The sequence below is a fragment of the Loxodonta africana genome, chromosome 4 (genome assembly GCF_030014295.1).
Source record: "Loxodonta africana isolate mLoxAfr1 chromosome 4, mLoxAfr1.hap2, whole genome shotgun sequence".
NCBI classification, from domain to species: Eukaryota; Metazoa; Chordata; class Mammalia; order Proboscidea; family Elephantidae; genus Loxodonta; species Loxodonta africana.
Window position 1 is genome coordinate 53,999,151 of NC_087345.1, and position 17,411 is coordinate 54,016,561.

General features: G+C 33.8%; 1 protein-coding gene across 1 annotated transcript in view; it reads right to left on the minus strand.

Annotated features, from left to right (window-relative positions):
* Positions 1-537: 537 nt before the first annotated feature.
* Positions 538-17,411, minus strand: part of PTPRQ (protein tyrosine phosphatase receptor type Q) — a 253,770-nt gene continuing 236,896 nt past the window's right edge. Inside the window, 6 exon segments of the mRNA XM_003405222.4 lie at positions 538-856; positions 1,098-1,221; positions 6,667-6,802; positions 13,006-13,154; positions 13,940-14,065; positions 14,259-14,393. Of these exon segments, the coding sequence (XP_003405270.2) occupies positions 819-856; positions 1,098-1,221; positions 6,667-6,802; positions 13,006-13,154; positions 13,940-14,065; positions 14,259-14,393 (708 nt within the window). The 3' untranslated portion in view covers positions 538-818.

Sequence of the window (17,411 nt, forward strand, 5' to 3'; positions counted from 1 at the left end):
TAATATTAGGTTCAATACATATTAATGGACAAATATTCTGATATATTTACTACATATTTGAATATACAATACAGTGATACAGCTTGTGCCTGAAAATTTACAAATTTAAGTAGGCTAAAAAGATATTCTATTAACTTCATATGTGCAATGCGCTACTTAATTTATGCTTTTATTTTTTTAAACTGAAATCACAATGCAATTTAAATAGCCCCAAGTGTCCCTGAAGAGCTACTGTGTGTTGTATAAAGGCTAAGTAATCTCTGCCATGTCAGAGGGTTACTGTTCAGCTGTTCAGGATCATGAGATGATATCTCAGCACTCATAAAACAGAGGATTCAAAACACAGGAGTGTACATGGAAGTACAGATCATTATGACAGTCCTGGAAGTTATCCACGAGAAACGTCAACACCCTGGAGGCCAAAATAACACTACTGAATCAAGATTTACAACTTCTGTCCAAAGTTAAATCAAATACATAGGGAAAATTCACATTAAACATTAATGCTAATATAATAATAATTTTATATTTGGCTCATTTCAGAAATATGGAGGGCTTCCAAAACCTTTGGGATGTCTTTTCTTAAACATTCTAAATGTATAATATTTGTTCCGTACAAAACAAATACCTATCCTGAATTAGCTATTTCTTAGATCTATCCATAAAATGGTTGGTACATTTAGTAAGGCACAGTAAGGTAAGCATAGAGATTTCTTTAAGCTTACAAATTTCAGTTTGGAAGAATGGCGGGGAGGGGGGGTAATTTTGGCCCCTGGGATTTGAAAATATCTTCCAGTTGTAATCTTTGGTCTGAATATTCACATGGTGGTTTCTTCCCATTCAAGTTCAACATCACCTATAACCAAAAAGTAACATGTCATAAAAGAGAATTAAAGGTAACAGTTCAAAAGATTTATATGTTTCATGGCAAAAATACAGTACAAATAGGGAGTCTGTTACTCTAGAAATGAAAAAAAAAAGTTGATACGTGCACCAACAAAGCTCTTAAAACCTTTTCCTCATATAAAAATTATTAAATCAATGCCTCTGCTCTAGGTGGTAAACTAGTAAATTGGGAACACAATGTCTCTGTTTACCTTCCGTGGCGTCCAAGGAGTCCATCTTTTGAAGTGCTGAATAGTTCACAAAACAGATAGGCTGATTACTTCCTTTACTTGATAACAGGTCCAGAATGCACTGGTGTAAAAAGATATACTGTGCCTAGACACCAAGAAAGAGTGGTTAAACAAGTGGATGGGGTGGAGACTATTTCTTAGGTGAAGAGCTATACTGTTACAGTGAAAAGTAATATTGAATCTAAAAGTTAGAGGCACAAATTAACCTTTGTACATAAAAGATTTTGTATCATTTCATGTATAAGGTTTTCTAAACTGTGGCGACTTGTAGCTTCAAGTTTTTGATTTTTTTTGGTAATACTTGTCATTTGATACTAAGTGTTAACATATTTTCTTGTGCTTATAAAAAGTGGCAATATGTTATTTAAATTTGTTTGAGTTTCCTTTTTCTTAGTAGTTCTAATTGAGTAATTTTTCTTATGGTTTTCTAGTTACAATGACTTTTGAAATGCAGACACTAAATTTACTTTAAAAATCTGTGAGTGAGCATATCTTTACCAGCATATTTAAAATATGTTTAATAATTCTGCTAATTAACTGGACATTTGGCCTACTTAATGTCAAGTACCTGGTCTCTATCTATAAATACATGACCGATGAACTTTGCAATATCCAAATATTCAGGTACTCGACAAGGACTCCTAATGTTTCATCTGAATGTTTGGCCTAAATTTAGTACAATCTGGGTTCTTTAAGTTTACTCAGTGTAATTCTAGTAATTCGTTAGCATTTCTGAGTTTAACCTTTCCTCAAGGCAGTTAAAAGCCCCATATACACCTCATTTGTATATTAAAAATATGCCTGACTTTAAAGGAATGGCACCAAATGTGTAATACATACAAATTAGCAAGTTATTTAAATGAAGCTTCCTCAAAAGTAATCATTTTAAGAGGTTTTATACTCATATCTATTGCTACTGTACATTCAGAACCTTTTTGGAACTCCTTTATTGAAATTGTCTTTAGAAATTATTGGTCATTATGAGGAATATTTATTCTTCATGGATTACAAAATGATCCCAGAATAATTTTATCCCCAACAGTCAGTTCCATGAGGGCAGAAGGCTATCATATTCCTTGCTATATTCACTGCCTGTAACTGTGCCTGGCACAGAGTACATGTGAAATAAATATTTGTCGACTTAGTCTCATTTAATTCTCACTGCTAGACAATATTTGCCATTAAAGGGCAGATTTAACTTGAAGAACAGCCAAAAAGTCATTAGGATCAAATTCTGTAAGTGAGGTGGGTAATCAAATTACAGAATTCAACTTTGGTGAGTAAAAAAAAAAAAAAGTGTTGTTATAAACGAATAAAAACTGTATTGCAATTGCTAGTAAATTACTACTCAAAGTAATTCCAAGAGTATTTTCAAACATACATCACTCAAGGAATAACATTACTGGCAGAAATACATTGCCACTTAATATAATTTCTTTGAAGAACATTCATTTAAATTTATGATTTCTGGTATTTTAAAGACAATCACATTTGAACTTGAAGTCACACTTGATATGTGAAGCTTCTGACTATCCTGATCTCATCTTCTCCACCGGAAAGAATGATAGGTGGAAACTCTGCCAGCTGGACGGGCTGAGCTCCACGAGGCAGTATTACATGCTGCAAGGTTCCTCTGCCTGCCACATCCTGCTGTTGCCAGGGAACGGTGTAGTGTTGTGACAAGAGTCCCAATCCCAGTTTTCATGCTAGATAACCAAATTGCCTTAAGAATTAAACTTGTCTGAATCTCAGTTTCTTCACCTGGGGTGATCATAAAACCCATGCTGTAAGATTTAAAGGACTTTACATATGTAAAATGCCTGGCCAAAAAAAGGCACCCAAAACATGTTCTTTTTTCTTTCTTTCACTTTATAAATTAACACCAGTGAAGTTCCCAGAGAATCCAGACCAGGAAAAGGGACTAATCTACATTAACCCTTATTTGAGGCACCATTGATGTCTCAGAATATTAAGCTGCAGAATATTCTGTCACAAAGGTATTTCAAATCTCCTGGGGCTGCTATGATTGATTCTTGGTAGAGAGTAAAACAACTCTACAATCTCTCCTTGGTAGGAGCCATGACCCTTTGGTGCCTTTTACTGGCAGTATCTTGCAGAGGTTTCTGCCTTCCCTCTGCCCATGGCTGCTGCAGCATGCTAAGATGTGAACATTCTTCATAGAAACTGGAATCACTCCCACATACAATAGAAGAAAATAAGAAACCACTCTTGCACAAGGCAATGCTGTTTTGTTATGACTGAAGCCAAGGCACAGTCATGTTCCCTTTCCTTATATCAGAGCAAAGACAGTAAAGACTATAGCTTCTGGGAGCTAAGCTGATTAAAAAAGAGCTCGAAAGTACCTTTTCAGGAGAGAGGTAATCCAGCAGTATCTTGTGAGGCGTTTACTAGAATGCTAGGAAACCCTGGTGGCATAGTGGTTAAGCGCTACAGCTGTTAATAATAAGGTCTGTAGTTCAAATCCACCAGGTGCTCCTTGGAAACTCTATGTCTTATAGGACCACTATGAGTTGGAATGGACTCAACGGCAACGGGTTTGTTTTTTTAGGAAACGCTGGTGATGTAGTGTTTAAGAGCTATGGCTGCTAACCAAAAGGCTGGCAGTTCGAGTCCACCAGGCACTCCCTGGAAACTGCATGGGGCAGTTCTACTCTGTCCTACAGGGTTGCTATGAGTCGGGATCGACTCTCAGCAATGGGTTTTTTTTTTTTTTTTTTGGTTTAGGCACTATGCTTGGTGCTTCACTTTCTCTCATTAAATATTGATAACGAACTTGTGAAAGGTATACAATTACTATTTTACATAAAAGAAACAGCTCAAACAGGTTGATTAACAAAGTTAGAAAGCTAACAATTACCAGAGCTGGATTCTGAATTCAGTTCTTTGACTCCAAAGCCCACGCTCTTTCTATCCCCCTACTAAGTTGGAATCCATTTGACAACAATGGGTTTGGTTTGGGTTGGGTTTTTTTACTCAACTTACAACATATTGCTATGGCTGGGTAAACATGTATAATGTATGAAGTTCATAAAATATATTGAGTATTATATAGTGTTAAAATTGTAATAGACATTTTTGAACACACTCTTTAAAAAGTTGAATTCCACAAATTTGTAGAGGATGGCAAGGATTTTTTTTTAAAACTCTTATTATCTGAAGGTTGACTAGACTTTAGAAAGAAACAATATACCAACCAGTCCTACCTTCTAACCTAGCCAAGAGACCCAGCCATTAAGTTTGTCTAGAGCACTTATCTCCAGTGTGCATACGTGCACACAGGGAAATGGGAGGAACATGTTAGCTTTCTACTTATTCTGATTTTTAACTAAAAAATAAGAATGAAATTGAGTTGTAATAATGGTTAATATTTGGATTGATATTGGGCCCTCACAAGAACCAACTACATAATTTGCAAGGCCCAGGGTGAAATAAAAATTCATAGCCTTTCTTTGGAATTATTAAGAATTTCAATACAGTGACACTGAGCACTAAACCAATAGCAGGCCCCCTCTGAATGTGAGGACCTGTGTGACTGCACGGGCTACATACCCATAAAGCCAGATCTGTTCACGTGTCATATTCCATTTCTGAAGTATCCTGAGGGAAGGGTGATACTTCACTTATCTCAGCATGTAAGGGAATGTTTATGAATTATATTTCCTAGCTTTATCTGACTAACTCTCACAGAAATGAAGTGGCTTAAAAAGATCCCTACAAAGGAACTGTGGATTGAAGATGATATTTATCACGCAAGCTAAATCAATAACAAAAAAACAGCAGGGCTGACATTTTTCCTACTGGTCAAACAAGACTTTTGTAGCCATACTACAAGGTAAAACAACAGCAATATAATCAGATCTGACATAAAACTAGTCTTTTAAAAAATTATAAATAATTTAAGATATGCATTTAAAACCACTATCAAAAAGAAAGTATGTTGTCCTACATGTAGATTTTATCTTATGAAAATATCTAATGATAATATGAAGCCATCACAATTAGCAAGGTTTTTTCAAAATATTGCATATTTGATCTTTATCTCACATTTTTCAATTTCTTTTGCATATGTTTTATAAACTACATAATTATAAATATCTATACTTTAGAATGGGGGAAACCCTGGTGGCATACTAACCAAAGGGTTGGCAGTTTGAATCCGCCAGGTGCTCCTTGGAAACTATGGGGCAGTTCTACTCTGTCCTATAGGGTTGCTATGAGTCGGAATCGACTCAGTGGCACTGTGGTTTTCTTTTTTTTTACACTTTAGAATAAATATATATGAATGGAGACTTATGTGTAAACATTTGTCCTGAAAGGGATGTGCAATCAAAAAAGTTTGGATACCTCTGGTCTAGAGAGGCCTCTTCCTTAGATTACTAGTGTGCCATAACATGGCATTACAGTTTCTAAAGTCAAAAAGATTCAAGGGTTCCACAATTACACATTTGGAAAATGTTTCAAAAAGGGCCTTTTATTTATAATTGTCAATGCACATTAGCTCTAAGAAATTCTATGTCAAAAAATTAAGTTTAACTTTTTTCTCAATCTTACTTTAGCAAAGAACCCCTTTTTCTCACACCTTTAACAAATGTTATTCTTCTTGTACTTTCTAGGATGCAACCTAGAAAACACTTGTATAGCAGATCTGTCTGTTTACTGCAAGAAAAATTTTATTTCTATAGTGTACAAATTGAAAGATGTGGATAGCAAGATCTTGCGTACTATAGTTAGACTTGAGTTTGAATTCTAGTTCTGACTCTCATTAACGGTGTGACCTTGGAATATAACTTAACGTCTTGAAACACCTGCTTCCCTATTTGTAAAGCAGGGCCAATAAAACCTATTCTGATGTTTGGTTTTATTGGCTCTACTTTATAAATGAAGAATTAAGTAACATAATACATGTAAAGAGTCAAGCACTTCAAATCCACTAGACACTCGAAGGGGATAACTATGTTTTAATCTCATTGCCATTCTACTATGTAAATTTTTAATAAAGAAAAATCTATTTTTATAAATGTGTTTGTCTCCAAACAACTCAGCTAATTGACAATATGCTATAATAAATGTTATTAGTACTAAAATACAATAGGGATAAATAGCAATGTGCAAACGGGTGAAATTCATAGAATCTCATTACAGTCAGTATTCTGAATTATTTTCCAAATAATAACTTTTAGCAGGTTTACAAAAGAAGCTGAATTCAGTTCATGTCCTAATCTCCCCAGACATGCTAAATGCTATGAATTCGTTTCTACATGCCTATCAATATAAACAAGTTTGGATAAGCAGTCAGTAAGAGTGCCCACAGATGACTGGGCTTTATTTCTCCTATAATCTCCATCAGCTCCCCTCTTGAAGACCCTTCAAGCTGGTCTGTAATGTAGCAAAAGAGAGCTACTGCTATGCAAATCAGCTTCCAGCTCACATCCAACTAGACGGTTGCCACTAAGATCCTCCCATGTAGAAAATCTAGAGGTGCCACCATGTGCAGTTTTAGATATCTTACCAGGTTCTGTACCATGCACATTCTTTCACTTCTTAGTTCGGCTACTAGTCCATATATGTCAACAAAATCATGGTCGTTTATATGTTGTGTTAAATGATCAAGAGCAATAAAAACTCCAGTTCTTCCAACTCCAGCACTGCAGAAAGATTGAAATTACATGAAAATTTTTCAACAAAGGGATTGATTGTTCATGTTAATGGTAACGAGGATAATAAGTTATCACAGCAATACTACACAGTTGCTTTTCTTATTTGTGTAGATTTTCTTTGGAATTTCTTACAACTTAAATTATTTACCAAACCTGTGTATAGATAAGGCAAGACTATTAACATTAATACTTTATCAAATATACATATATTTTTAACCAGATGAATTATCCTCTTCTTTCATAATATTTTCAGGGGTATAGTTGGAGAAGCAAAGAGAAGATTTTTTAAAATATCATTGAAAAATTTTAACACTAGAAACTTCACATCAAACATATCTTCAGTTACCGATAGAAATGCTAAACAGAAAAATGTCAAATATCTAGCCCATATAGTATTCCCTGTGAAACACATTGCAAAATAGTCTCTCATGTATTGTTTTCACCTTTTCCCCCTAGAATTTGATTTCCCAGAGATAAGGAAATTGACATGTTAGTTGTTTTTAAGAAATACCAAGGACAGGTACATTCCTCATAGAAACCGTTGCTGGATAACCTCCAAAAGAAAGATTCAGAAATCCTATTAGAAAGATGATACCCAAAATGGTTAACATAAGAATTAAATTTGAAAGAAAAGACATTTGAAAAGACTACCTAGTCTTATAAATTTTACTTTGAACCACATGACACTGCCATTTTTGTAGGTCAGAAACAGCTGAATATCAGCAACTTCAATTTAATAAATAGTGAGAATCGTAACAATATATGACAGACTGTGATAACACATATAGCCATATGCACAAGAGTATTATATTTTACGCAAATAACGTGTGCCTTCTATGTTTGTTTGCCAACTGCGCCTTTCTCCTGCGAGGTATTTTCGTAACTGCCACTATGTCAATTTTTTTTTACATGGTTCTGTGAAAAAAAAAAATTACCATAGTGCACTTATAAAAATATCTCATGGACAGCCGGTGTGTTTGGCAAACAAATGTAGAAGGAATGCGTTACTTGCATAAAAAAGGTAACCAGTCATTAAATCATTCAATATATTTTGAGTGCCAGGCACTGTTCTAGGCAACTTGGCTATAGCAGTAAAACAATACAAAATTTCTGTACTTACAGAGCTTATATTCTAGAAGACAGAGAATAACAATATACTGAGAAAGTTTCTCTGATAATGTAATATTTGAGCAGAAACCTGAATGAGATTAAGATATCTGGGAGAGGAGCACTGAAGCCCAGGGAGCAGTACAAGAACAGATCTGAACAGAAACATGTTCGGTGTGTTCAAAGAAGAGCAAAGAGACAAGGGTAGAGAGAAAGCAGTAGGAAGTGAGACATGGTCAGGGATCAAAGTATTCGCTGATGGGTTGGATGTGGAATGTGAGAGAAGCTCTGTTTACCATGATGGGGACAACTGAGGAAGACTGGGTTTAGGGAATAGCAAGACTTCTGTTGGGTTAAACACATTTTTTCAGATATATTTTAGTCTTTCAGGTTTTGATGTTAAATTACAGTTAAATATGCAAGTCTCGAGTTGAGGTTAAAAGTGGGACATGGAGATAAAAAGTTAGCTTACAGTTTGTAAATGATATTTAAAGATAATCATTAATATGAGTATGCTGTTCTTTTTTTTATCTTAAGATACCTTAAAACCCAAAAGCAGCCTACTCTATTCTTTTTGAGGCTTGAAAAACAGAAGGTAAGGTGCTTTTCTTTAACGGCTTACAATACCCACGGAAGCATATATGTAAGACATGGAGAAGCTGAAGGCAGTTAATGCCCATTAAAGTTCTTGATCAGCAATGTTGCCTGCTTAAAACCAAGCTCTGACTTTGGAAGCAGTGTTACAAAAGCAAAGCAGGTGTCATGTGATCTCAGACACTCATTCCAGAGATCATGATGATGCATAAGAAACTCAAGGAAGGGGGAATCACAATTTTCAAGTCTTGTAATTGTAAGAATGTATTTTTATTAGACGTTGTAGTGGTATAAAACAAAAGGGTATCCAGTGGAAATTATGTGGCTTAAAATATACTCCTTTAAAGAAATCAACATGTTTTTGTGTCAGGTATATAATATGTAGAAGAAGTGTTTATAAAACAATGGACCCTTCATCCCTAACCTGAATCATTTATTACATATTTTTCCTCTCAGATGATATAAATAAAAGTATGAACAAGCTCACTTGTATAGTGAATGAATTTTAAGCAATACTAAAGGGAAGGGCATATCATTTTTTGAGTGCCTACTCTGCATATATTATATACCAAATAAGAATGGCTCAGGACCAGGCAGTGTTTCATTTTGTTGTGCATGCGGTGGCTATGAGTCAGAACTGACTCTATAGCACGTAACAACAACAAATACATATGTGTATATATATATATACACACACATAAATTAATATGATGTCTAGCATATGGTATGTGTACTACAGAAGACAGTCCTTACTATATAATTTACACTCATTACTATCTTGTCATGTAGTACCAGCACTTTAAAAAAATGTTCAGTATCTGTAGCTCAGAGACTCACATGTGTAATTCACCTGTGGAGCCCTGGTGGCACAGTGGTAAAGAGCTACAGCTGCTAACTCAAAGACTGGTGGTTCGAATCCACCAGCTGTTCCTTGGAAACCTTATGGGGGCAGTTTTACTCTGTCCTATAGGGTTGCTGTTATGGATTGAATTGTGTCCCCTCAAAATGTGCGTCAATTTGGCTAGGCCATGATTCCTAGTATGTGTGCTTGTCCTCCATTTTGTGATCTTAAGTAATTTTTCTATGTGTTGTAAGTCCCAACCTCTATGATGTTAATGAGGCAGGATTAGAGGCAGTTATGTTAATGAGACAGGACACAATCTACAGGGTTAGGTTGTATCTTGAGTCAATTTCTTTTGAGATATAAAAGAGAGAAGCAAGCAGAGAGGAGAGGGACCTCATACCACCAAGAAAGAAGAGCCAGGAGAAGAATGTGTTCTTTGGACCTGGGGTCCCTATGCTGAGAAACACCTAGACCCAAGGGAAGAGGATGACAAGAATTTTCCCCCCAAGCTGACAGAGAGAGAAAGCCATTCCCTGGAGCTGGTGCCCTGAATTCGGATTTGTAGCCTTCTAAACTGTGAGAGAATAAATTTCTGTTCGTTAAAGCCATTCACTGGTAGTATTTCTGTTATAGCAGCATTGGAAAACTAAGATAGTCATTATGAGTCAGAATTGACAGCAGCAGGTTTGGGTTTTTTTTTTTTTTTTTTTTTCACTTGAGAATAGGAATGCTCACAGAACCTATAATTTTTCCACCTCAATGCTTAACATGGTTTTAAACTCCAAATGATTACAAGATTTTTTATTCCCCCGGAATATGGGAAGGTATTGATTAAACATATATATATATATATACACATACATATTTACCTTGTTTTTTTTATGACCTCCTTGGAGCCCTGGTGGCGCAATGGTTAAGAGGTATGGCTGCTAACCAAAGGGTTGGTAGTTCAAATCCACCAGCTGCTCCTTAGAAACCCTATGGGGCAGTTCTACTCTGTCGTACAGCGTCACTATGAGTCAGAATCTACTCGACAACAATGTTTTTTTTTTTTTTATGACCTCTTTTTTAAACTCTCGTATTAGTTTCGACTTCAAAATGTGCAAGACTGACGTGAAAATAAAAAAGTACACTGAAGTGCAGTAATGTCTCCCTAAAATGAAAAACTAACACCTTCCTGGATGGGAACATTCAACATCTTAAACATGTACATTTTCTTTAAATCAACATATAAATTCAATGCAATCTTCCTCAAAGTAATGAGACATTTATAAATTTGGTAATTCTAACTTTTTTGGAGAAGAGTAAATTTTTAAGAGTTGTCAAAAATTATGAAGAATTTATATTATTAGATAAAAAATATTCTATAAGAACAGTATGTAAAATAGCATAATATTAACACAGGAATGAATAAATACACAAACGAAATAGAGAGGGGAAACAGAAAGGCATCAAAGAAAATACTTATATTTGGTATAAGATAAAATTTGTATTCCAATTCAGTGGAGAACATGATGGAGTATTTACTACTATACGGAAAAATAAAGTTAAATTCTTACCTTACATATCATATATATAAAAATAAACTCTATAAATGAACATGTAAAAAATAAACTTAAAATTTATTAGAAGAAGACATTGCAGACTGCTTTTATAATCCTTGGGTGAGCAAGCTAGGCACAAAATCAGAAGTGAATTAAAGAAAATATTGATTAATTTTACTAAATGAAGTGATTTTCTATATTTAAAATACAGCATAACAGATCACAGACTGGAGGAAAATATATTTAAGCAACAATAGACAATTAGCATTCTAATTCTAAAGTAATGAAAGTTATTCCAAACCACAATGAAAGACAACCCAGTAACAACAAACAAGCAATTTTTGAAGAGGCAAATCAGATTTCAAAAAGCAGACACAAATTTCCAATAAGCAGATAAAAAGAGTTTTAATTTCATTAGTAACAAAGGAAAACGAGAAACTTTTTCAATCATCCAATTGGACATTATCATACATTGTTAACATAAACAGAAAACAGTGCAGTGATTTTTGAGGGCAATTACTTTCATGTGTCAAAATTAAAAATTACATATCATTTGAGAGATTCTTATTCTAGGAATTTATCCTACAGAAACACTCATACAAGAACTCAATAAAGGTATTTTCACTGCAGTAAAAAAAAAAAGCACAAATTTAAATTCTCATCAAGAAAGGAGTCGTATAGTGCTTCCGTATTATAGAACAGTGTACAGGTGTTAAATTTAATAAGCTAGATCTACAGAAACATCACATCCTGGAAAACCCAGTGGACCAGTTCTACTGTGCACACATGGGGTCGCCACTCGAAGGCAACTAACAACAACAGCATCTCAACAGCACATATAACTGATGTGAAAAACTTTTCAGATTGTATTTACATTAAAAAAAATCAGCTTTCAGAATCTTGTATAGAATGATCATATTTCGTGATTTTTAAAAATAGAATTTATTTGCATGTGTATAGATACAGATGTACATAAATGCAGAAGAAAAGTATGTGAAATGCATACTATTCTGTTCAAAAATGTATGCAGTTATGGATGGAAATGAGGTTGGCAGGGTGAGAATGAGGCTTTTATTTTTGGTCTATATGCTTTATAAATATAAACATTTTTCAATATTTTATAATGAGCAATCATTTATGTATTACTTTTATAATAAAAAGATAAATTCCCAAAATATTAACAGAAAATTATAATCATTTTAAATCACATATTGAGTTTTTTCCTTTAAATGAAACTAAAACTTTGGGCAAATTAACATTTTTTAAACATATTCAACATATTAGGCATAGTGTACTTCTATTAGAAGAAATTATTGAGATATATTATTTTTAAACTCTAATTGTTGAAGAGACTTAAGTTGAAACTGATTTAGATATTTCACATTAGAAAAAATAAATCACGCCAATATGTCTAGAAAATTTCTGAATATTAAACAACACTGAATTTTATGTCTGAGAATATTAAATACCAATGAAAATAATGAGGGGAAAAATGTGAATTTATAATTTTGGTTATATTCTATTAACTACATTTTAGAGCATAAGTCAAAGACATTTAAGTAGCTAAAGTTCTGTAAAAATCCGGACTTGCATTTAGTTTGGTCACAATTTGAACTTTAAATTTAGTTTATGCTCTCTGATTTATTGTCTGTAACTCAGAAATCTTTATAAAAAATGATTAAATTATGCCAATAGCATATCAACTGAAATAATGAATAATCATAGTTTTTCTCCATAAAACTCATAACATTCTACACATACACATATATGCACGATGGGCTATACTTTTTACATTTTTAAAAGACTTATGAGAAGCCTAATCCAGTCAAGAATACAGGAAAATTCCCGGTCCAGTGCGTATGTTTTCCCTTGCTTTTAGAGGTGTTCATCACTCATTTCATTTCTGCCATTGAAGTGTTTATAAAGCTACACCTTGATTTATCATGACTAGTAAAATTACTGAAAACTTCAAGCAGGAATGACTCTCCCTTGACATTCTGGAAGAGAATAATCAATGCCATCATGATAATAAAAAGACCTCACTGGAGTTAGAGATCATTTTCAGTGTTTAACAGAAGGCTCTGGAAATCTTTCTTTCTTACCTGCAGTGAACAATCATAGGTGTGGTGTCATGTGCTCTGCTTGCTCGAACCAATTTCACAAAGTGAATTAGAGGGGTACTGTTTTCAGGAACCCCACGCTCAGGCCAAGCAGTAAAGTTACACTGTCGAACAGTCATGCAATCCCCATGCTAGACAAAGTGACAGATTAAAGAAGCATGACAAAATTGTGTAAGTATCACAATGAAGGCTGAAGACAGCTGATGCCCCAGGTTTTGAAGGTGATCTTTTAAAAAATGACTATTTACCAAACTGAACAAACTGTGTTTTCTATGTTTCCTGTAAGAGAAGCCTTGTCTTTTCACTCCATAAAGACAATTCCCCTTCAATATGAATGCAACCAATTAAAAACTGGCAAACAGATGTTAACATAGAGTATTAACATTCAAAATGTAGTGTAACATATGAAGCACTCAGAATAGTAGATTTGAAAATAATTTTGACCCAAAATTTAAATAAACACATCCACTAATAATTCAAAACACAGGTATAAAGTATAAAGACCTTTATATTATTTTCTGTGTTAGGTAAACCAAAAAAGGGGGATCTCACACTCTATATATTAGTTGTAGATTAAATAGAAAATCAGGTTACTAGCACTCAGACAGAAAGGAGTGATTTGAAAAATTCCTGTCAAGTCAAATATTACAGTTTTTTCATCAAATGAAATAAATCTAATGATTGAGCAGAAACTTCTTTTCTGCTCTTAATTAGTTACCTTTTAACCATATGATTTGGGATTAAAAAACAGTGACATAGATACTATGTCAGATAGGAATTAAAACTTCTGCATAGAAAATAATAGAAATGTATTAGTGAATTTATAGATATTGTTGCAAGGGATAACTGTAAAATTAATTTTAATTTAGACATTTAGATTGTTCATACTTTCTATCATGTTTCCTTCTTTATTTACCCTTTCAACTTTTAGATCCCTGATGGTCCAATCTATTTGAACATCCTCCATTAGCTTTGTAATTACTATATCTCCAAAGACAGTAACTGGTTTGTTGTCCTCTGGCCAGTACTGGTGGCATCTGATCTGCATTCAGAGAAAAAAGCCAGTCATAAGAGCCATTGTTATATTGATATACATCACAGTTATTGCTACTAAGTTAAAACTGCTCTATAGATGTCCAAACTATTGATGACTCATGGTACTAGCCGCAATATTCACACATACATTAACACAATTGTAAGATAACATTTTGTGAAAGGATTTTCAAGTAACTTACCCGTCCTTTTTCAAAACACTGTGTTAGCATTACCAAGGTTTTTGCTCTGGTTTCCCACACCATTCTCCAAAAATCCCCAACTGTTCCTGGTAATGGACCTTGGGTAGCAATAAATTCATTTGGACATAAGTAGCCCTAGAAAAGTATAATAAAATATACCGCATCAGTATTTACATAGATATGCTTTATTTTTTAGTTTTTGATCAATACATGAAAAGTATACTAGCTATAAAATGGCCTAATGTTTTAAATTAACGTATATTGTTAATGCTAAATAATTTTAGATACTCAAAATTTCCAAAATATCTAATGACAGCTTCACGATCTGATAGATTATAGAACTAATTTTTTAACATTTATTTCTAACTTTTAAATAAACTATTTTAATAATTAAACTTAATCAAGCACTCCCTTTATGGCAGGTAATATGCTAAGGATTTTATATTTAGTATTTCAATTAATCAATTTCTCATAAAAACCCTGTGAATTAGTGCTACTATTATCTTACAGTTGAAGATATTGAAGCTTAGAGATGTAAAGTAACTTGCTAAAAGTCTCACAGTTGGTAAGACAGTCTAAACTCACAAATAGTTCTTTTACCCATTCCACTATATTATTGTCATTTTTATGAGTTATGCAGATATTTTCATACTTTTCCTCTAAGAAATTACTTATCTACTTAAACTGCTTGATTAGTATTTAGTTTGCAGAGTGCTGAACCAAGAGTAATATGAGGGTAATATGAAGATTCACTTTGCTAATATACTTATAGGATTTGAGCATTGTATTAAGTCTATTATGTCTTAACTCTGTTATGACAGTCCTTGTGCACATCATCAAATCAATCTAAAACCTTGTTCATTCAACTCGGATGTAAGCATGATACTTGAGTTTATACTATTAAGAGAAGTATCTGTGGATTGTCTTAGACAAAGATACTTTACATCTATTTCAAACAACAAGATATATTTAGACATGAGAAACAAAAGAAAAAAATGTTATAACTTGGAATTGTGTCAGTAGCCAGAATACATATTTTAAGTATCAAGAGATCTTAAAGTCTAATCAAACCAGGTTATTTTATATTAAAGAATACTGAGACACTTTAGGTGATTTTTCCAAATCATAGTGCTAGTCAATGATAGTGGCTGGGATAAAAACCTGAGTTTCTTAAATATGCTATATGCTTTAGCATTTCTATTTTTCTAGTCTTAGCTGAAAGGCCTAAATACGTAATTATTTTATAATGCAAGTTTTTTTAGGTTCAAAAAGTAATATTCAATGCATAAACCAAAAAATAAAGTACTCAGAAAATTATGTAATAGAAAATAGAAGTCACTTATAATTGCACTATCCAGAGAAGCATCATTAATATTTAGATCAATTTCTTTACAGACTTTCGAAATACACACATTCCTCCATTCAATCAATATTTATGAGTTATCAGGCACTTTTCTTGGAGCTGATGATACTTCAGTAATCAGAGGCTAAAATTCTTATCCTCATTTTTCTTACATTCTACTTGGAGAAAATAGGCATTGCCTCTATTAATAAATCTGTTTAATAAGTCTATTAAATAAGCAAATTACATCGAATGTTAAAAAGTGTTAAGTGCTATAAGAAAAGGTTTTCAGAAAATAAGGTTTTCATAAATGGTTCATTGGTAACATCAGAGGGATGACTTTGAAGGAAGAAAGGAGTGAGCCTTGTAAGATTTGGGAGAAGTGTGTTCCAGATAGAAGGAAAATCTAGTGAAACAGCCTTAAGGGAGGGGTATGTCTGGAATGTTGTAAGAACAGCAAGGAAGCCAGGATGGCTGGAGTGGAATATGTGAAGACATAGAATAATAGAAGACAATGTGAGACAGAACATCAGAGGGAGGGTGATATGCCTTAGGTCCTAATAAATAATTTTAAGAGTTTAGCTTTTACTCTGAATGATATAGAGTGTCATTGAAAGGTTTTGAACATAAGGAATATATAGTTCACCCCGATGTAAGAAGACCAGCTTATAGGGATTTAAAGGTGAAAGTTGGGAGAGTAGTTAGGAGGTCATTACAACAATCCAGCCAAGAAACCTTGGTAGCTTGGTTGGTAGCAACGGAAATGGTGAGAAGTGATTGTATCTGGATATATTTTGAAGGTAGCCCCAAAAGAATTTGCTGATAGGTTGGATTATTAAGTATGAATGAAACACAGGAATCAATAATGACTCCAAAAGAAGATGGGAAAACTTCAGGATGACCATATTTGTAGGGAAAAAACCAGGCGCTCTGTTAGATACATTTTAAACTTGAAATCTCTATTATATATGCAAGTAATAATGCCATACAGGCAATTGGGTATGAGTTTGGAGTTCATGGAAAAGTTCAAACTAGAGACAAATTTGGAAGTAATCAGCACATAGATCTTATTTAAAATTACTAGAATGGATGAGATCACCAAGGAAATGCTTTTGGGAAGAGACAATAAATTCAATGGTTGAGCTTTAGATCATTTTGATGTTTGCAAGTTTAAGAGAAGAGACAGAATCAATGAGAAGAAAGAGAGTTGTAAATGGAAAACCAAGAGAGTGGTATACTGGATGTCAAAAGAAGAAAATATTTTAAGGGTAAGACAGTAATCAATCATTTCAAATTATTTTGATAGGTCAAATAAAGTATAGACTACTTTGACATTTGTTTTTCAGTAGATTATAGGTGAGCATGAAAACAGAAGTTGCAATGTACTGCTTGTTTAACGTGAAAGCCTGATTTGAGGAGTTGAAGAGATAATGAGGTGAAAGGAATTGGAGGTAGCAAGTAGAGACAACTTTTTAAGAAGCTTTGGTGTAAATAGGACGCAGAACAATAAGGAAGTAGCTAGAGGAAGCTGCAATAAAAAAAAATGGAAAAAATTACAATATGTTTATTTGGCTCCTAGGAGAGTCAAACTGATGATGCAGGAGAGAGAATTTCTCAAACCATGTCCTTGAGAAACAGGGGGAGTTGCCATCTAGTGCCCAAGTGGAAGGACTAGCTGTCCCTAGGGACATGATGGAGTCCCTGGGTGATGCAAATGGTTAATGTACTGGGCTGCTAACCAAAAGGTTGGAGGTTCTAGTCTGCCCAGAGCTGTCTCGGAAGAAAGACTTGATGATGTACTTACAAAAATT